Source organism: Notothenia rossii (genome assembly GCF_949606895.1).
Source record: "Notothenia rossii genome assembly, chromosome: 7".
NCBI classification, from domain to species: domain Eukaryota; kingdom Metazoa; phylum Chordata; class Actinopteri; order Perciformes; family Nototheniidae; genus Notothenia; species Notothenia rossii.
The window spans coordinates 13157351-13179463 of record NC_136905.1 but is presented as its reverse complement, the minus strand read 5'-3'; the positions used below and the strand labels follow the sequence as shown (position 1 = coordinate 13179463).

At 39.3% G+C, this 22113-nt stretch overlaps 1 protein-coding gene across 1 annotated transcript; it reads right to left on the bottom strand.

Moving 5' to 3' along the window:
- Positions 1–187: 187 nt before the first annotated feature.
- LOC307013542 (myelin-associated glycoprotein-like) lies at positions 188–21703 on the bottom strand (the record flags this gene model as incomplete). Its single annotated transcript, XM_079640942.1, has 9 exons — positions 188–463; positions 1427–1496; positions 1699–1789; positions 1880–2176; positions 17571–17837; positions 19429–19689; positions 19774–20025; positions 20998–21294; positions 21379–21703. The coding sequence occupies 9 exons, from the start codon at positions 21701–21703 to the stop codon at positions 188–190; spliced, it is 2136 nt and encodes a 711-aa protein (XP_079497068.1).
- Between the last annotated feature and the right edge of the window lie 410 nt (positions 21704–22113).

The following is a 22113-nucleotide window of genomic DNA, read 5'->3' as shown; positions in this document are numbered from 1 at the left end:
CAAGTGTGACTACGTTTTAAATAGGTTGCATGCAGAACAGTTTCTACTACCGCTTCTGCAGTTTTAGCTCAGCGGGGATCTGCTTGTATGGTGAAGTCCTGTAGCAGTTTGAAGCGAACATTGCTGTGTTTCACTAACATTTACCTTAAACGTCAGCCATAAACATTTCACCTCAAGGTCTATGAGACTAAGGCGTCTTCTCTTGTTCCAATTGAGTGTCAGAAACGTTCTCTTCTTCCTCTGCATCTCCTCCAACGCTTCCTCTGGACTGCAGACGGATCTCAGTATACTCCGTCTTTGAGTCCAGGCCTCTGATCTCCCCTTCCCCAGGCTCACCCTTTGAATGGGCCTGCAGTTTAGCAAAGTCCACATTGACGTAATGGAGAAGTTCTTCCTCAGCTACTTCTCTCTCTTCCAGAAAAGCTTTATTAGCATAAATCACATCCACTTTTGAAGAGTTGATCTACAGAAATCAAAAGAGTGGCTTTAGTGATGTAGAAAAGGAGGTAGTAGTGCACAATAAGGCCCATTGTTAAACAGAACACTTTTGGGAAATAAGCTCGTTAGCCAGTAAACCAACCGTTCATCGTTTCCTTTTTTTAAATGTCATTCAATGATGTTTTTGACATTCTATGGCGCACTTGTTTTTTAATTAAATTCCATTGTGTATGTCAAACCAAATGATGAGATGTCTTTATGGCATAATATACTATGTTTTATTTGTATATATATATGGAAAAACTATACAGTGAATTTATTTTAGAATAAAAAACTATGACATTTTACACATTTTTCATGGCAAACTATATTATCAATTAGAACATTTTTATGAGAATTAATTCTGAAATACTTTTATAACATACTATAATGCAACTTTTTACATGTTTATGGCAAACCTGACCGACTTCTTTAAGGGATTTTTTCCACAAATTAAAGTTGGACTTGTGACCTTTGGTGCTCTTTTTTCTATTATTATCATTAGTATGTTTATTAATTAGGTTTCATTGTTTCATCTCATCTTTTTATATACTTTCACTTCTATCTATTGTGTTTTACTACCTTCTTATTTTTTATTATCTTTGCATTATATTTCAGTTTGTATTCATATGAACCATGTTCTAAAGCACTTTGTTCGGCATGCTTTACTGATTACTGACTCTGATTATTTTGACATTTGTCATGGCATACAAAACAAATACTCTTGAAAGCATTATATAGATGAAAATGACTTTGTAGAACATACTATAGCATGAGTATTAAAAATAAAAGTTTTTAAACATACCATACAATGCCTTTTTGACATAGTATATAATGACTTTTTGAGACAACTTTCACCGCTGTTTAAAAAGCAAAAACTACATTTTGTTGGGTCAGTGAAGCTTCCTGTTCTAATGCATCTGCCGATATGTGCAAAACATGAACTCACCGCATCAGTAACTACAGGGTTGCATGTCTCCGCCTTTCCCTTGTCCGAGGAAGAGATTACTTTTCCTTTCCTAAAAGTAACACACACAACAATATCGAGACATTTATTATAATTTTAAATTAAAGTCTTTCATTTCATGGTGATATTTAGTAATGTTCTGAGGTGGCCATGGCTGCACTGCTTAAATGTGCTGCCAGCCTGGTCACCAGTCAAGTTACACCCCTGATGACACCCTCAAAATGTGTTTACAATTTGACAAGGTTGTCTCTCACCGGTAGGAGATTATCAGCAGCGGTACACACACCAGCAGCATCCCCAGAGCTGCCACTACAAAACCGATTCCAAAAGACAACGAGTGGAAGCCTGAAAAGTCCCCACAAAACACATTGATCATTAAAACCAGAGAGGCAGATTATTAACAAATACAGATTCACCATCTCGCAATTCCTCTACCTTGCTCAGTTTTGCTAAGCGACATGTTAAAAGCAAAACTGTCAGAGCCCAGTGAGTTGATGCTGAGGCAGACTAGAGAGAGCGTGTCTTCGTCCAGATCGTACAGGGTGATGATGCTCTTCATGCCCACGTTCCCCAGGGACTCTTCCCTGATTGGGATGGCAGCAGAGTGATTGACAGGCTCTCCGGCCAACTTCCAAACCATGGAGGGAGGCGGGTTCCCCTGGCTGTAGCAGGAACATCGGATCATGGATGAAATCTTGATGCAATGGGAGGAAGACAGGATCTCTGGAGGAACTGAGACAAAGAAGTAATTTCATTTTGTTTAATGGAAACAAAGGATTGCCTCTAATTAAAAACGTGTATCAATCTCACATGTGACGTCAAAGCTGACACGCTCTGAGATGCCAGGTCCGTGGACATTCAGAGCTTCACAGTAATACTGATCTCCTGAGAGTTTGGTAACATTGAAGGTGAGGTCTCTCTCAGAGCCCATCACCTTCTCCTCTCTTCCAGCCGCTCTGAACCAGGTGAAGTTCACTGCTGCTGGATTGGCGATGCTAGTGCAGGTCAGAGTTACAGAGCTGCCGTCCTGCACCGGACCAGAGGGGTCAACAGACACCGAGGTGTTCTTAGGGAGATCTGAAAAGCATAGTGTTTAGCTGATGTTAATAGTTCATGTTATGTCAGTCACTTCAAAATAAAAAAGAATGTCTTGGTTTTAAGTTAAGGATTTAGGCCCGTTGGAGTAGCTTACCACCAATGGTACAAGAATCACAGTTTGAGAATCACAGTCTATGTAAAAACACATTTACATTTTGAGTTGCCTTTTTTTAGAAAACTGAGACAACAACCCCTTCATTCTCTGTGTTTGGAAATAACATCTTAATAATAAAACAAAAGAAAAGAAACCAAACACAACATCCTCACATGATTTAAAGCTCACCTATTATGCAATATTTGAACAATATATATTATGGAGCCTATTTCAACCCTGTTACAAAAGTGCTGATTCTGGGTCTGGCCCTTTAAATGTAACCGAGCAGCTGCTTGCCACGCCCCTTCGGAGCGTCTGCATGCAAGCGGTGAGCTCTGAAGAGAAGGCTGTGTAACCGCAGAAACTCTGCTGAACGCTGCCTTCATTGAACACCATGTTATGTTCCAAACTACATTAGGCAATATTTCTGAAACAGTATGGAGCTCAAACGCTTTCTCTCTTGCGGGTTCACCTCAAGGACAGTACCTTTTATATGCGGCTTCTTTAAACATATTCTCTCCAGTACAGTGTTAGCTCTGAGTGTGCTTGCTAATGTAAACACAGACTCATAGCCGTGGGAACATGTTTCAAATGGGGGGTGCTGTGGGGATGACACCTGGTTCTGACCAATTTGCTGCCCTAGGCAAGATTTTAGCTGGCAATGAAAAACCTCTACAAAAGACCAATACACTACAAACAGAGAAACGTATTGACATGGTGGACAGCTTATATAAAAAGGCTTCAAATGTATTTAGTATTGCATGAATATGTTTTAATTGGAGGGTGGACTTCACATCCTCTAAGGGGGTCCGGGATGATTTTTTTTTTACATTTTAAAGTAAAATACTTAAATCTGGTGCACTTTGAGCGCCCAATTACTAGAGACTGATCTAGGGGATACAACTCTAAACACCCATGTGAAAAAGATCGGTTTGTATGTGAACATAACCAATAACCTACCATAGCCAATAACAAATAAATGTAGGCTAACTTGTTTTATTTTTGTGGTTCATTTATATCTTATTTTACCAGTTAACATTTATTTATTTATACATATTTTTAAATCTCTCCAGTTTTAAACAATGTTTTTGGTTTACTGTCCTATAGTATACATTGGAATGATTTCAAACCAGTTTTTTTTATCCTAATAATAATAAAGGTGTCCCTTTGAAATATTTGCTTACATAAATTGTGATCAAAATGTTTGAGACCCACTGAGATAACTTAGACTAAAGTGAACTATCTAAACCCTCAGAGTCCTTTACCTCACTGAGCCTCTCAGTCTGACAGGACAGAACTCTCCCTCCATATTATTGTAGAAACAGCTTCTTATATCCGTTCTTCTATATCCTTCTTATAACAGAAGCTAACAACAATCCCCGCCAGTACTGGTGCACCCCCTCTCTCTCTCTATCTATCTCACTCTCTCTCTCTCTCTCTCTCTCTCTCTCTCTCTCTCTCTCTCTCTCTCTCTCTCTCTATCTATCTATCTATCTATCTATCTATCTATCTATCTATCTATCTCTCTCTCTCTCTCACTTTGGCTTTGAGCTGCGGGCGCCTGATAAGCCAACATCCCCCACTTTCATCACTTACAGCGCCCATCGTACAGGGCAAATGGAAAATGTAACCTGGGTGAAAAGGGTGTTATCTTTACTTAATTATGAATGTTGTTACATCAAGTCTGAAAATTCGTTTTTTTTGGTATTATATTTGCATTTAATCTTGTGGAAGTGCAGATCCCCTGTCCTCCACCAGGGGGTGCTGCAGCACCCTCAGCACCCCTACTTCCCACGGCCCTGCACAGACTATATTACTTCCAAAACATGTCACACATTGTTTCTGATGTATACAGCACATAGCTTGACATGTTCTTTTTTCAGTGTTTACCGCTAGAACAGTGCCATTATATGCATTATATGTACATAACACAGTGGTGACTCGTCATCATGGGCAGGGCATTAGGCACAGCCCCACATACTGTCAGCAGAAATGAATTAAAATTATAATTCAAAATATATATATAAAAAATATGTATAAAATATATGTGAAAATATTTAAAGATCATGTTTAGTCGTCTGATTCGTCTCTCTATTGCTGTTTTAGTCTGCGTTCTTCTGATTAGTGTCCACATTGTGCCTTTTGCCGTGTTGAGCGATGTGGGGTAGCTCTGGGCTGCCCCTCTCTCTCACTGTAGAAATGAACGTGTACTGTGAAAACTACACTGTGCATGCTCAGAGTCTTTTTGTATTCATTGTGTGCGGCAAAAAAAGAATCACCAGTGGGGCAAAGTGCTGGCAACCCCACCAAAACGTCATCTCATAATTCAGAGCTGATTGGCTGTGAGTACGTGTGCCGCGAAAAGTGTAGTTGTGAAGAGGAGACGAGAGAGAGCAGCGTATAGCGATTAAAATCAGTGAAACGGAAAGAAAATGAATGAAGTTGACCATCTACTTCAGCTTTGGTAAGTTCATTTTATGTCATATATTTGGTTGATCTTCTGTGTTTTGCCTATAGGCTATTGCTCTGGTGGATCGATGGATATTATGACCTCGGTGATGAGTGCCTGTGTTTTCCTTATATACTGTCAGTCTTGGCCTCAGAGACAGTACTACTCTCTATACAGCAGAGCCATATTCAGTCTGTTGAACTTGACAGTGTAAATCAATGTCTTTACTGTGAAAATCAACTTACACTGAATGTCCAGCTGAATCAGTGTTGAATTTTGGTCCCCATGCTCATTTTTTGCTGCACAGTAGTAGTCACCACTGCTGCTTGGTTTGACATTGTTTAAAACCAAACTTGATCCAGCCTCCTTTTCCTCTTCATCACCTTTGTACCAGGTGTAGTTGGTCACAGGTGGGTTGGCCCGGCTTTTGCAAAGCAGAGTAACAGAGCTGCCCTCCAAAAGTGGACCTTTAGGTTCAATGATTATTGTAGATGCCTTGGGAGGAACTAAATAAAACAAAAATAAATATCTTTATAAATGTTGCTGGTCAATATTTATCTGTTTGACTGTTTTTCAATCAGACTTACATTGTACGTCTATCTGAGTGATGGATGAGTTCTGGGTTCCGTATCTGTTACTGACTTCACAGTAAAAGTGTCTGTCAACTTCTGACACAGTGGTTGAAAACCTTTTCCCCGAACCCACATCGGTCACCTGACCTCCATTCACTTTGTACCAAGTGTACACAGCTGGATTGGCATTGCCGTTGCAGGTCAGATTCACCAAGCTGCCCTCTTGTACTGTAGCAGAGTAGCTGACTGATGTGTTCTTTGGAGGATCTGGAAGAGATGATTGAAAATCTAGTAAACTGTTTTTGTTACCTTAAGACAGAGCCAGGCTAGTTTTTCCACTTGTTGCCAGTCTTTGTGCTGTGCTACGCTAACCAGCTTCTGGATGTAGTTACATTTGTGACAGACAAATGTGAGAGTGCAAGTAATTTTCTCATATAGCACTTGTCAAAAATACATACTACATGACAATGTACAAAACACCCTATTGTGTGCACTACCAAGGTTGTTAATATTAAAGCATTATGACGGTTTCATGAATCGGTCTTTCAAACTTTTGGGAGAATGTGAAAAACCTCTTTAAAGGTCTCCTATTATACTATTTTTAGGCATCTATATTATATGTCTCATATATATGAAAAACATGTCTTTGAAGTGTTTTGCTCAAAATACCAAACAGATCACCCATTCTAGCCATGCCTCATACCCCTCTATTTCAGCCCTGTTAGAGAAGTGCTGATTCCGAGTCTGTTGCTTGCTAATGTAAACACAGACCATATTACTTCCAAAACGTTGCACATTGTTTCTGATACAGCAACGTTTCTGATAGGGCCGTGGAAGTAAAGCCAGCTCACATTTCCGATATTACATAATAACGGTAAGCAGCTCCGTTGTACCCCTATTTTTAGAGATGTGGGCAAGCAGGAAAAGAGAGAGGGTTGTATTTTCTGACACTTGGTGATGTCTACACATATTTATTAAAGACATCTAAAAGTGCATTTAGCATGATATGTGACCTTTAAATAATAAAAATAAAGATAAATGACTTTGGTTTGTGACCTTTAAATAATAAAAATAAAGATAAATGACTTTGGTTTAGTGTCCCCTTTTTTTCCACTCGATAATCAAGTCTGCAGTTTTAGTAAACACAACTTGATCCAAATGCTCTGCAGAGTCCCCAGAGGAACATTTCATAACATCACATTATATCAAATGAAGGGAATGATTAAATGTGAACTAAATCAACATCCTACTCAGCAACAAGAAAAGGCCTGAAACATACTCACAAAGAACATGGAGGGTCATAAACTTTTCCAACCGAAGGTCGGTGTTGCCAGCTTGTCGTTTGAAGAGAGCGGTGCACAAAAGATTCTGTCCATTGTGGAGGTAAGAAGAGGTGAAGTTCATAACAGAGACCATGGATTCAGATTCATGTTTCTCCTCAATGTCACCTATCCTGGGGGTCCAAGTCAGATCTGGGGGAAGGATGGGACACGGAGCTACAGCCGTGCAGCTCAACGTCACCAGAGCCCCCTCCTCTACCTCCAGTGTAGATGGAGTTATGGTAGGTTGGTCCAGTGAATCTGAGGAGTAAAAAAAACAAGTACATGACAAAAGGGAAAACAAAAGATGTGTAAAGTGAAAAAATTAAAAGACACAATACAAACTTTGAATGGTGATATGGACTCCTGTTGGATAGTTGCCCTTCAGGTTGTTATCACACTGAATCCTGAAGTAGTATTTGTCAGAATGGGACGGTGGTATGTTGTGGAAGATGATGGTGCACTCCTTGTTCAGCAGGTTCCCTGTGAGGTTTCCTTGCAGAATGTTTCTGCTTGCCTGATCTCCAGTGAGGCTGGAATCAAACACAATTGTTCCGTCCATGCTTCCTCTTTTCCAAATTGCTTTGCAGGAACCATCCAGAAGTCCATCAAACGTTGAGTCAACGGCGAAAGTGCAGGGGACCTTCACACAGGATCCAGTTAGTCCATCTATTCTCTGAGGCATGGTGATTTCCCACTTCACGCATAAGCTACCTGGGGTGAAATAAAAGCAATAAATTAAATATCTGCCAAGGTTAAAAAAATGAAGTATTCAAACAAATACCAGACTCAGGGACAGATTTATCCCACAGGCCATAAGACTGCTAATCACCTGAGCTCTGTTAAGTGCCTCGATAAACATTCATCTGTTTGTCATCTTGCGATCTACTTATTTATCTAAATAGTTATCACCGCAATAAACCGTATTTAACTTTGTCTTAATGTACAATATTTAATTTCATATTCTGTTCTTGTATATATCCTATTCTATTTACATGTATATAGATTTATATTGTATTTTATTATATGTGTTGCATCGTTGGAGGAGCTCGGGTCATGAGATTTTCATTGCCATTTCTACACTGTAGCTCATCTTGAAAAAAAAGAAAGAAAATTAAGCAGAAATGTAAACATAATTAAAAGAAAACAAACCCGTCCAAATTAACAGCACACACTCACAAAAACCTTAATTTAAAAAAAAAAGCATATTTTGCACTTTTTGTGAGAAATCTAAAGACATCGAAAGGCATTCAATTGTTGGAAACCCTACCTTGAAGTAGAAGGAGGAAAACCTTTAAAGCACCCGTCATGCTTTTCTGTCAGCTTGATATTCCTACAGAGACACCAGACACACACAACAGACATGAAATGTATTCATTTGATTAACTAGTTAACTACTTCAATATGAATAGCCCTAGTAAAGAAGAATACATGTTTTATAGGGGGGAATTATATTAACTTCACTTCATACTTCACAAAGTAAATATGATCAAATGTGACATTTGATTTTTGTTGCTGAAAGAATAACCCAGTTTGAGTAATTTCAAGCTTCACACAGTAAAGAAGCAGTGCTGCTTATTTCAAAAACATAATGAATACTACTGAAAAGTATTAGTTATAAATACAATGTATACTTTTAAACTATTGCTTTAACTTGTATTGCAATGTACTCTTACTGTTACTGGTGTCATCACTAAAGAGAGGAAATAATGTCGTCCTTTCAAAGATAAAATAAGGGAGCCAGCATGAAGATGTTAACTAATGATAGCTATTTAAAATGTTTTGAATTTGCTTTGATATAAATTCTGTAAAGGTATGCACATTATTCTTACAAATAAAAAACTATATATATATATACTGATAACTATTTAAAATGTTTTGCAAAACATTTTATGTAGAAAGTAATAAAACAAATACAAAACTTCTTTAAAAGGTATGTCAATTATTCTTACCACGAACAAACAACATATATATATATATATATATAAATATATATGTATATATATATATAAATATATATATATAAATATATATATATATATATATATATATATATATATATATATATATATATATATATATATACAGTATGTAACAAAATGACTGAATTAACTGACAAAATAAGCCTGACATTTTATGAATTGCAATCATTTGAGTTTTCTAAAACAAATATCTTACCTTACAGCCAACAATGATGGTCAGCATACGATATGTTCTGTTTCTAGAGAAGAAATAAATACATTAGTAGTCGTAGTATATACAGTACTGATCAATGTTTCAGAAATTGATAAAGAAACAAATAAAGGTTTCACCAGCATGGAAGGGTCAGTGGTAATAGTCCAACAACTGAGTCATATCAGACTGGTGTCGCGTGTTGATGGCTTTTGAAAGATGTGTTCGGGGTGTGGCCTCCAGCACCATAGAGTTTAGAATCTCTTTTTACTACATTAATGCAAGTCCCATCAGTCATTTCTAACGGATCCACATAATAATGTTCTAAACCAGATTTTATAATGAAACATAAATGTGTTTTCAAAAGTGAGTTGTTGATTTACATATTCAATAAACAGAAAAATATAAAATATGACATTTGTTTCCACACTCAAGTAATCAACTGTTTAATCAGATCATTTTGTCATTTTTGAAACAAAGAGGAAGTGAAGAGAAACAAAATGAAAGGCAATGCAGAAAGAGGGAAGAAACAACAATGTGATACTTTACATGCATAAACAGTAGAAGTCATAAAGTGTCATAAATGAAACAGTCAAGTTGAAGTTAATATAAGTGAAAACAAAGTGAAGTAAAGACTTTACCAAACTAGTTGCCAGTGGGCATTGTGTGTGATGTTTTTGAACAAGCAGAAACTATTTCTGAACTTTCCTGAGCAGCTAAATGTAGGAGCTACGCAGAGATGAAGATGATTAAAAGTGAATCATTTGATTCTTAAAACACGTAAACTTGGTCTTTGACACACAAATATTTATGCTGGGACTTTTCTACAAGCATTTAATCACACAGAGAAAGTGAAACAGCACTGACTTCAGTTGCCAAGAAAGACAGATGTGGTTAAATGTCTGAGACATGAGGTCAAAGCCTTATACAGACAGATTCTTATCTGTTACAGTAAGCATGTCAAAAGAGCAGGAAATTCACTCTAAAGGTGCCACGACTGCTGCAAATAAATATATGTATTACAACCAAATACACAATTACATTGTATCTGGTTTGTTCTTGTTCATGTTAAAACTACATCTTACAAGTGAAGATCATCTTAACTCAATAACAGGAAGGAAATTGTGTTCTGTGTCAATAACGAACATTTTCTACCAGCTTATTACTTAAATGGTGTTGCTATTTGCACACTGCACTGCAAGGAAATATTGGAAGTCGTTAAAATACTTAACATTAAAAACTGGTAATAAGTTACCCAGGTTTCAGGGATGTTGGAGTGTGTGTGTGCATGATTTGATGCAAGTACACTCACATATTTGTTGGAAATAAATAAATAAAGATAGATATGTATTACACTTAAAACATGTATAGTGCTTCAACAAATACTCCTGTAGGACATCAAGTTTATGAGCTTTCTGAAAAAGGTATCATATATATATACAAGATATTTGGTGATACGCTTTACTATGACCAAAAATTACAAGGATATACAAATATGGACACGACACAGCACCAATGACCAGTAATTGTGAAAATATTGTCGGCAGGTGTTGCTCAGACTAGCAGGGGGAGCTCAGGCTCAAAGAGAAACCTGGCAGTAACAGACTCCCAGCTGCAGGCTGATGTGTTAAACTGCTGAAGGCATGCAGCTGGTTCAGCAGCGAACCTCAGCCGCCACTCAAGCATCAAGTAACAGTTTCCCCCACTGCGTTCGTACACATCTGTTCAACATCTGGAGCCAGTGCACCTCCTCATGTCACGCTTTATCCACAGAGTCGTGGGTCCAGGTACAGAATCAGATAGTTCATTTTAAGCTTATTTTTTATTACTACTTTGAAGTTCTGTCATTAATTTCTCAGAAGCAGAAGAAAAGCTTTTGTCATATCCAGCTTATTACATTACAGCATTGGGGGCAATTTTGTTATGTCTAAATCTTATTCCAGTCACACAACCCGCGTGTTTCTTGATATGTTTATTAGAAGCTAGCTATAATTATTTGTTTATTATATAGTTTAAGTTTGGCGTTTAGGCTCGGGCCTGATCATATATCATCATAGTAGATAACTATTCCCGAGCCAATAGGTGGAAGCTGGGGAAGGCGAGCAGTAGCAACATGATAGCAGTCGTAGCAGCAGCAGCATTAGCGAGGCAGAGGCAGGCAGATCCGGCAGCTTAAATAGAGCGGCATGTTTAGGAGAATGTGTTTGGTTGGTTGTAAGAGGGACGAGGCGCGTCACGTGTTGATGTATCATTGGCAAGTTGACAGCCTGAAGCTGTGTGATTCTGTTTTATCTCAGCGGGGATCTGCTTGTATGGTGAAGTCCTGTAGCAGTTTGAAGCGAACATTGCTGTGTTTCACTAACATTTACTCTAAACGTCAGCCATAAACATTTCACCTCAAGGTCTATGAGACTAAGGCTTCTTCTCTTGTTCCAATTGAGTGTCAGAAAGGTTCTCTTCTTCCTCTGCATCTCCTCCAACGCTTCCTCTGGACTGCAGACGGATCTCAGCATACTCCGTCTTTGAGTCCAGGCCTCTGATCTCCCCTTCCCCAGGCTCACCCTTTGAATGGGCCTGCAGTTTAGCAAAGTCCACATTGACGTAATGGAGAAGTTCTTCCTCAGCTACTTCTCTCTCTTCCAGAAAAGCTTTATTAGCATAAATCACATCCACTTTTGAAGAGTTGATCTACAGAAAACAAAAGAGTGGCTTTAGTGATGTAGAAAAGGAGGTAGTAGTGCACAATAAGGCCCATTGTCAAACAGAACACTTTTGGGAAATAAGCTCGTTAGCCAGTAAACCAACCGTTCATCGTTTCCTTTTTTTAAATGTCATTCAATGATGTTTTGGACATTCTATGGCGCACTTGTTTTTTAATTAAATTCCATTGTGTATGTCAAACCAAATGATGAGATGTCTTTATGGCATAATACAGTATACTATGTTTTATTTGTACACATATATGGAAAAACTATACAGTGAATTTATTTTAGAATAAAATACTATGACATTTTACACATTTTTCATGGCAAAACATTTTATGAGAATTAATTCTGAAATACTTTTATAACATACTAAAATGCAATATTATTTTTTTTGTATGGCATACCTGACGGACTTCTTTAACCCTCTATCGCATGACTTTTTATTTTGGGAGGAAAAAAATGTTTCACCATGTGTTTTAGGAGCTTAGGGGTCCCTTATGTTATATCAATTATAAAATGTGACCCCCCTCACACCCCTCAACCAGGGGTTGGTTTGTTGCCTCAGGGCAACAATGTGCTACGAGGGTATTGAAACACCAAGGATTTCTACAATTCAGAAGACATAGAAAAAACAACTATATGAATTCAAAAGGTGTTCTGTGTGTGTGTGTGTGTGTGTGTGTGTGTGTGTGTGTGTGTGTGTGTGTGTGTGTGCTGTGTGTGTGTGTGTGTGTGTGTGTGTGTGTGTGTGTGTGTGTGTGTGTGTGTGTGTGTGTGTGTGTGTGTGTGTGTGTGTGTCTGTGTGTGTGTCTGTGTGAGTCTGTGTGACTGTCTGTGCGTTTCTGTGTGTGTGTGTGTGTGTGTGTGTGTGTGTGTGTGTGTGTGTGTGTGTGTGTGTGTGTGTGTGTGTGTGTGTGTGTGTGTGTGTGTGTGTGTGTGTGTGTGTGTGTGTGTGTGTGTGTGTGTGTGTGTGTGTGTGTGTGTGTGTGTGCCTAACCCTATCTTGACCTTCACTGTCCTCACTGTCAGACGGAATAGCCCTAACAGCCTGATCGTGTCCCTTCTGCCCATAACATGTTTTGGTGTCCATTTCCTGTACATATCAGTAGATGGTAAAATAAAAACATTGACTAGGTTTATCATTTTACAGCTGAGCACATTTGCACACTTGTATGATATTGCCTGGAAAAAAGTGGTCCAAGTGGCGCAGTGTTGCCCTGAGGCAACGAACAAAAAACATAGTTTTAGCTAATTAATAAATACATAATAAGTCTTTAAACAATCAAATATACTTCTTTACGTATTCATGCACATGCATGTATTTTTCATTTTAGTTTGTGTACATTTCTAATATGTTAAAAAGTGAATTATAAAACGGACAAGTCAAATCAAGCAATCTGATTGGTTCTTAGCCGTGATATACTGAGCGTATACCACGGGTAGAATTGTAAGTTACTTTTCACAACAAGTCAGTATCCCTCCGCGTCTGAGAAAAACAGTATACCGTCGGGCTGAACGGAACAAGACAGCAGCAGAGAAGTAACGGGGCAGAAGCCCTCCTTTTTGACGCAGCGGTCCAGACATAGACATCAAACGGCAAAACATATTCAGTGTGCAGTTCCTTTGGCATTAGGGCAGGGATATCTAGATACTTTTGAAGGTTTAACATAATGAATTGTGCTACTTTTAAAGCAAGCAACGATGTTTTCAAATCTGTAATCAAAGAGGTCCGCAAAAACGCTATCGACCAATCAGATTGCTTGATTTGACTTGTCAGTTTTATAAATATATTTAAATTTCTTCCGTTACGAAACAAACTTACAAAGCGTAAAATGGAAACATTTAAGATTAACTTCGACCTCCGGGGGGGTCTTACTATAGTATGTAGGAGTGGATTGAGCAGTTCCTATCTCCAGAAAAAAAAGCACCTAAACTACGACATGCAGAGCTACGTGAAGAGCAGGTAGACCAACTCGAAAAGTACCACCATTCAAAAGCTTTCTGATGCGGGTCTTGAAACAAAGCAGAGAAATTATGACCGTTAGTGGCCACAGGTGCGAAAGCTCTCTCCAGAGCTACTGGAAGCCCAATCTCGGGGACCGGAGAAAGTGGAGCAATATTCTCGCCACGCCAAGCAACAGCCTCGAACAACCTCAACCTATACAAGTGACCACGTAAGCCATGCTACTGATGCTGGACAGTATTTCAGTGGCTGCACAATAAACAGCAACATACACATTCATGTAAATAAACAGCCAAATAATGGATCAACGCTCTCTGTCTAATATGTTCGCTTGCTGTTAGTGTTGTTGCATAGCAACCACCTTGCACTATGTTTTGTGCAGAAGGCAACGGAGGGACTATTTCATTTTGAACATCATTATTTACTAATAAAAACTATTTAAATTAGAGTGTGTATTTTTCTTTCATATTGCCACACTTGGTAACCGTTTTATAAAAGCAATAGCTCACTTCACTTCACTCCGCTTCGCGTCGGGCCGAACCACGCCCCTTAGCTGTGATATAATGAGCAATACCACGGCCTGTCGTGAGCTATTGCTTAAATGTATCTTACCAAGTGGTGGCCCTGAGTCCCCTGCAGCTTTGCTTGCAGAAAGGACTGCTCCACCCCCAGACAAAATGCCACACCCATATCAGGGTGTCCGCGGGGTCTTAAAAAGTATTAAAAGTTGATAAATCAATTTAGCGAAAATTAAGGCTTTTAAAAAGTATTAAATGGCATTTTCCAAGGTATTAAGAAGTCCCACAGCAACGACAACATGAAACACCCTTTAATTTACTGAAACGACATGTCGGGAAACCCCAAAAGGCGGCCCCATGCATAGCGCGCCGTTTCGTTGCCTTGCTCCGCTCTGTGTGTGTGTGTGTGTGTGTGGGGGGGGGGGGGGAATAAACGACTACGGTAACGGGTCCCAAGGTGGGAAGACCGGCATACGCAACGCTCTGGGGGTCCAACGGCTCCGTGTGTGCCCTATATGATCATTTTCTGATAACGATGAAAGAGCCCGCCTCCCTCTCCCCACGTCTCCTGCTGCTGCTGGGCTGTCAGAAGAGGGGGAGGAAAAGAGAGGCAGTCACCGTTTATTAAATATTATTATATTATTATACAGAGAACAGAGTCGTTATCAATTTGTTTTAAAGCTCAAAAAATAACAAAGAAGACCTCTGACCGGCACTTTCCTAATTTTGTACGGAAGATTTAAACTTTAACGGACATGTTGACCGGCGGAACATTTTTTTTACGGAAACTGCCGCACGGTCCCCTCTTCCTTGGAAAAGGCGGAGAGGTGGGTGTTTTTCATCTGCTGGTGGACTAGGCTACCTGAGAGATACAGCAGGAGAACACGCCGTCCACCGAGGAGAATAAACAGAAGGGCAACCATGGCAACCATGCTCCGGGTTCTTCTTCGCTGCTTTTGGTGTATTTCGGGCGGCAGCAGCGCCACTTACAGGCATGACATATGTACTACATCGTTTCCAGCATTTGCAGCGGTCTAGTGTGAACGGACACGTTAATGAATCGAATGCGTGTGAAAGGAAGCCTTTTTTGCGCTTGCGTATGCGTTTTACCGTGTGGGGCCGGGGTCTAAGCCAAACTATATACGGTCACAGAGATCTGCTATTTTAAAGTAAAGTCAACACATATAGACCCTAAATATAGTCTATATTAAGAACGAGAAAAGTCTTAACATATATATCATTTTTTGTAAATATATGACAAATGTGTGAGGGTGATGACGTCAGAGCATCGTCTTATGTGCCAGGGCTTAGCCCCGGACAGCCCCAGCCCAATTTAACCCCTGGGTATTTGTGAGGGAGATCCTATATGGCATTACCCCGCTGAAGCTCACCAAAGTTTAACATATTTCATAGTTCAAAGTTTTGTCAATTGTTTTGTTTATTGGTCAAATACTGGTTTCTAATGTTTTCTGAGGAGTTTTACTGGAATGAAAGAGCACAGAGTACAGAAGCAACAAAGCAGCATACTGCATTAAACCTGACCTTCACAGAGAGGTTGAAGTTCATGTGGAGAGAAGGCTTCAGTAGTCTGTCTGCACTCTGTTTAGTTTTGCTATCTTACAATCAATATAGTAAATGTGAGGTAAAGTGTGTTGCCAATGTAACCGGTTAGAACTCAAAGTTGCGATGAGGTCTTAAAATGTCAGGATTCCTGCATATACCCTGCATATAATTCCCTCATTTTATTAGACACCAGCATGTCAGGTGACATTGTGTATATTTAAAAAAATATATATTTAGAGGGCCAGTGTGAGGTCGAAGAAAGTGGTTTGTTGCCTGAGGGCAACAGTATGCCATCGAGGGTTTTAAGGGCCTTTTTCCACAAATTAAAGTTGGACTTGTGACCTTTGGTGCTTTTTTTTCTATTATTATGATTAGTATGTTTATTAATTAGGTTTCATTGTTTCATCTCATGTTAGCTTTTTATATACTTTCACTTCTATCTATTGTGTTTTACTACCTTCTTATTTTGTATTACCTTTGCATTATATTTCAGTTTTTATTCATATGAACCATGTTCTAAAGCACTTTGTTCTGCATGCTTTACTGATTACTGACTCTGATTATTTTGACATTTGTCATGGCATACAAAACAAATACTCTTGAAAGCATTATATAGATGACAATGACTTTGTAGAACATACTATATCATGGGTTTTAAAAATAAAAGTTTTTAAACATACCATACAATGCCTTTTTGACATAGTGTATAATGACTTTTTGAGACAACTTTCACCGCTGTTTAAAAATCAAAAACTACATTTTGTTGGGTCAGTGAAGCTTCATGTTTTAATGCATCTAACAATATGTGCAAAACATGAACTCACCACATCAGTAACTACAGGGTTGCATGTCTCCGGCTTTCCCTTGTCCGAGGAAGAGATGACTTTTCCTTTCCTAAAAGTAACACACACAACAATATCGAGACATTTATTATAATTTTATATTAAAGTCTTTCATTTCATGGTGATATTTAGCAATGTTCTGAGGTGGCCATGGCTGCACTGCTTAAATGTGCTGCCAGCCTGGTCACCAGTCAAGTTACACCCCTGATGACACCCTCAAAATGTGTTTACAATTTTTTTTAACAAGCTTTGAAAAAAAAGTTGTCTCTCACCGGTAGGAGATTATCAGCAGCGGTACACACACCAGCAGCATCCCCAGAGCTGCCACTACAAAACCGATGCAAAAAGACAACGAGTGGAAGCCTGAAAAGTCCCCACAAAACACATTGATCATTAAAACCAGAGAGGCAGATTATTAACAAATACAAATTCACCATCTCGCAATTCCTCTACCTTGCTCAGTTTTGCTAAGCACAAAAATGTTAAACGCAAAACTGTCAAAGCCCAGTGAGTTGATGCTGAGGCAGACTAGAGAGAGCGTGTCTTCGTCCAGATCGTACAGGGTGATGATGCTCTTCATGCCCACGTTCCCCAGGGACTCTTCCCTGATTGGGATGGCAGCAAAGTGATTGACAGGCTCTCCGGCCAACTTCCAAACCAGAGAGGGAGGCGGGTTCCCCTGGCTGTTGCAGGAACATCGGATCATGGATGAAATCTTGATGCAATGGGAGGAAGACAGGATCTCTGGAGGAACTGAGACAAAGAAGTAATTTGATTTTGTTTAATGGAAACAAAGGATTGCCTTTAATTAAAAAAGTGTATCAATCTCACATGTGACGTCAAAGCTGACACGCTCTGAGATGCCAGGTCCGTGAACATTCAGAGCTTCACAGTAATACTGATCTTCTGAGAGTTTAGTCACATTGAAGGTGAGGTCTCTCTCAGAGCCCATCCCCTTCTTCTCTTTTCCAGCCGCTCTGAACCAGGTGAAGTTCACTGCTGCTGGATTGGCGATGCTTGTGCAGGTCAGAGTTACAGAGCTGCCGTCCTGCACCGGACCAGAGGGGTCAACAGACACCGAGGTGTTCTTAGGGAGATCTGAAAAGCATAGTGTTTAGCTGATGTTAATAGTTCATGCTATGTCAGTCACTTCAAAATAAAAAAAGAATGTATTGGTTTTAAGATAAGGATTTAGGCCAGTTGGAGTAGCTTACCACCAATGGTACAAGAAGCACAGTTTGGGAATCACAGTCTATGTAAAAACACATTTACATTTTTAGTTGCCTTTTTTAGAAAACTGAGACAACAACCACTTCATTCTCTGTGTTTGGAAATAACATCTTAATAATAAAACAAAATAAAAGAAACCAAACACAACATCCTCATAAGATTTGAAGCAAACCTATTATGGAATATTTTAACAATATATTATAGGGCCATATCTATACAAAACATGTGTCTTTAGAGTTTTACTCAAAATACCAAACAGATCATTCTAGCATGCCTCATCATCACCCTCTATTTCAACCCAGTTACAAAAGTGCTGATTATGGGTCTGGCCCTTTAAATGTAACTGAGCTGCTGCTGGCCACGCCCCGTTGGAGCGTCTGCATGCAAGCGGTGAGCTCTGTGAAGAGAAGGCTGTGTAACCATAGAAACTCTGCTGAACGCTGCCTCGATTGAACGCCATATTATGTTCCAAACTACATTAGTCAACATTTCTGTACCTTTTACAGTATATCCGGCTTCTTTACACATATTATCTCCAGTACAGTGTTAGCTCTGAGTATGCTTTAATGTAAACACAGACTATATTACTTCCAAAACATGTCACACATTGTTTCTGATGTATACAGCACATAGCTTGACATGTTATTTGTTCAGTGTTTACCGCTAGAACAGTGCCATTATATGCATTATATGTATAACACAGTGGTGACTCGTCATCAGGGGCAGGGCATTAGGCACAGCCCCAAATACTGTCAGCAGAAATGAATTAAAATAATAAATCAAAAAATGTGTATAAAAAATATGTATAAAATATATGTGAAAATATTTAAAGATCATGTTTAGTCGTCTGATTCGTCTCTCTATTGCTGTTTTAGTCTGCCTTCTTCTGATTAGTGTCCACAGTGTGCCTTTTGCCGTGTTGAGCGATGTGGGGTAGCTCTGGGCTGCCCCTCTCTCTCACTGTAGAAATGAACGTGTACTGTGAAAACTACACTGTGCATGCACAGAGTCTTTTTGTATTCATTGTGTGCACCAAAAAAAGAATCACCAGTGGGGCAAAGTGCTGGCAACCCCACCAAAACGTCATCTCATAATTCAGAGCTGATTGGCTGTAAGTATGTGTGCCGTGAAAAGTTTGTGAAGAGGAGACGAGAGAGAGCAGCGTATAGCGATTAAAATCAGTGAAACGGAAAGAAAATGAATGAAGTTGACCATCTACTTCAGCTTTGGTAAGTTCATTTTATGTCATATATTTTGTTGATATTCTGTGTTTTGCCTATAGGCTATTGCTCTGGTGGATCGATGGATATTGTGACCTCGGGGATGAGTATCTGTGTTTTCCTTATATATACTGTCAGTCTTGGCCTCAGAGACAGTACTACTCTCTACAGCAGAGCCATATTCAGTCTGTTGAACTTGACAGTGTAACTCAATGTCTTTACGGTGAAAATCAACTTACACTGAATGTCCAGCTGAATCAGTGTTGAATTTTGGTCCCCATGCTCATTTTCTGCTACACAGTAGTAGTCACCACTGCTGCTTGGTTTGACATTGTTTAAAACCAAACTTGATCCAGCCTCCTTTTCCTCTTCATCACCTTTGTACCAGGTGTAGTTGGTCACAGGCGGGTTGGCCCGGCTTTTGCAAAGCAGAGAAACAGAGCTGCCTTCCAAAAGTGGACCTTTAGGCTCAATGATTATTGTAGATTCCTTGGGAGGAACTAAATAAAACAAAAATAAATATCTTTTAAAATGTTGCTGGTCAATATGTATCCTCTTTGTGACAGTTTTTCAATCAGACTTACATTGTACGTCTATCTGAGTGATGGATGAGTTCTGGGTTCCGTATCTGTTACTGACTTCACAGTAAAATTGTTTGTCAACTTCTGACACAGTGGTGGAAAACCTCTTCCCCGAACCCATATCGGTCACCTGACCTCCATTCACTTTGTACCAAGTGTACACAGCTGGATTGGCATTGCCGTCGCAGGTCAGATTCACCAAGCTGCCCTCTTTTACTGTAGCAGAGTAGCTGACTGATGTGTTCTTTGGAGGATCTGGAAGAGATGATTGAAAATCTAGTAAACTGTTTTTGTTACCTTAAGACAGAGCCAGGCTAGTTTTCCACTTGTTGCCAGTCTTTGTGCTGTGCTACGCTAACCAGCTTCTGGATGTATTTACATTTTTGACAGACAAATGTGAGAGTGCAAGTAATTTTCTCATATAGCACTTGTCAAAAAGACATACTAGATGCCAATGTACAAAACACCCTATTGTGTGCACTACCAAGGTTGTTAATATTAAAGCATTATGATGGCTTCATGAATCGGTCTTTCCAACTTTTGGGAGAATGTGAAAAACCTCTTTAAAGGTCTCCTATTATACTATTTTTAGGCATCTATATTATATGTCTCATATATATGAAAAACATGTCTTTGAAGTGTTTTGCTCAAAATACCAAACAGATCACCCATTCTAGCCATGCCTCATACCCCTCTATTTCAGCCCTGTTAGAGAAGTGCTGATTCCGAGTCCGTTGCTTGCTAATGTAAACACAGACCATATTACTTCCAAAACGTTGCACATTGTTTCTGATACAGCAACGTTTCTGATAGGGCCGTGGAAGTAAAGCCAGCTCACATTTCCGATATTACATAATAACGGTAAGCAGCTCCGTTGTACCCCTATTTTTAGAGATGTGGGCAAGCAGGAAAAGAGAGAGGGTTGTATTTTCCGACACTTTGTGATGTCTACACATATGTATTAAAGACATCTAAAAGTGCATTTTGCATGATATGTGACCTTTAAATAATAAACATAAAGATAAATGACTTTGGTTTAGTGTCCCCTTTTTTTCCACTCGATAATCAAGTCTGCAGTTTTAGTAAACACAACTTGATCCAAATGCTCTGCAGAGTCCCCAGAGGAACATTTCATCTCATCACATTATATCAAATGAAGGGAATGATTAAATGTGAACTAAATCAACATCCAACTCAGCAACAAGAAAAGGCCTGAAACATACTCACAAAGAACATGGAGGGTCATAAACTTTTCAAACCGAAGGTCGGTGTTGCCAGCTTGTCGTTTGAAGAGAGCGGTGCACGAAAGATTCTGTCCATTGTGGAGGTAAGAAGAGGTGAAGTTCATAACAGAGACCATGGATTCAGATTCATGTTTCTCCTCAATGTCACCTATCCAGGGGGTCCAAGTCAGATCTGGGGGAAGGATGGGACACGGAGCTACAGCCGTGCAGCTCAACGTCACCAGAGCCCCCTCCTCTACCTCCAGTGTAGATGGAGTTATGGTAGGTTGGTCCAGTGAATCTGAGGAGTAAAAAAAACAAGTAAATGACAAGAGGTAAAACAAAAGATGTGTAAAGTGAAACAATTAAAAGACACAATACAAACTTTGAGTGGTGATACGGACTCCTGTTGGATAGGTGCCCTTCAGCTTGTTTTCACACTGAATCCTGAAGTAATATTTGTCAGAATGGGACGGTTGCATGTTGTAGAAGATGGTGGTGCACTCCTTGTTCAGCAGGTTCCCTGTGAGGTTTCCGCTTGCCTGATCTCCAGTGAGGCTGGAATCAAACACAATTGCTCCGTCCATGCTTCCTCTTTTCCAAATTGCTTTGCAGGAACCATCCAGATCTCCATCAAACGTTGAGTCAACGGCGAAAGTGCAGGGGACCTTCACACAGGATCCAGTTAGTCCATCTATTCTCTGAGGCATGGTGATTTCCCACTTCACTGCGCATAAGCTACCTGGGGTGGAATAAAAGCAATAAATTAAATATCTGCCAAGGTTAAAAAAAATGAAGTATTCAAACAACTACCAGACTCAGGGACAGTTTTATCCCACAGGCCATAAGACTGCTAATCACCTGAGCTCTGTTAAGTGCCTCGATAAACATTCATCTGTTTGTCATCTTGTGATCTACTTATTTATCTAAATAGTTATCACCGCAATAAACCGTATTTAACTTTGTCTTAATGTACAATATTTAATTTCATATTCTGTTCTTGTATATATCATATTCTATTTACATGTATATAGATTTATATTGTATTTTATTATATGTGTTGCATCGTTGGAGGAGCTCGGGTCATAAGATTTTCATTGCCATTTCTACACTGTAGCTC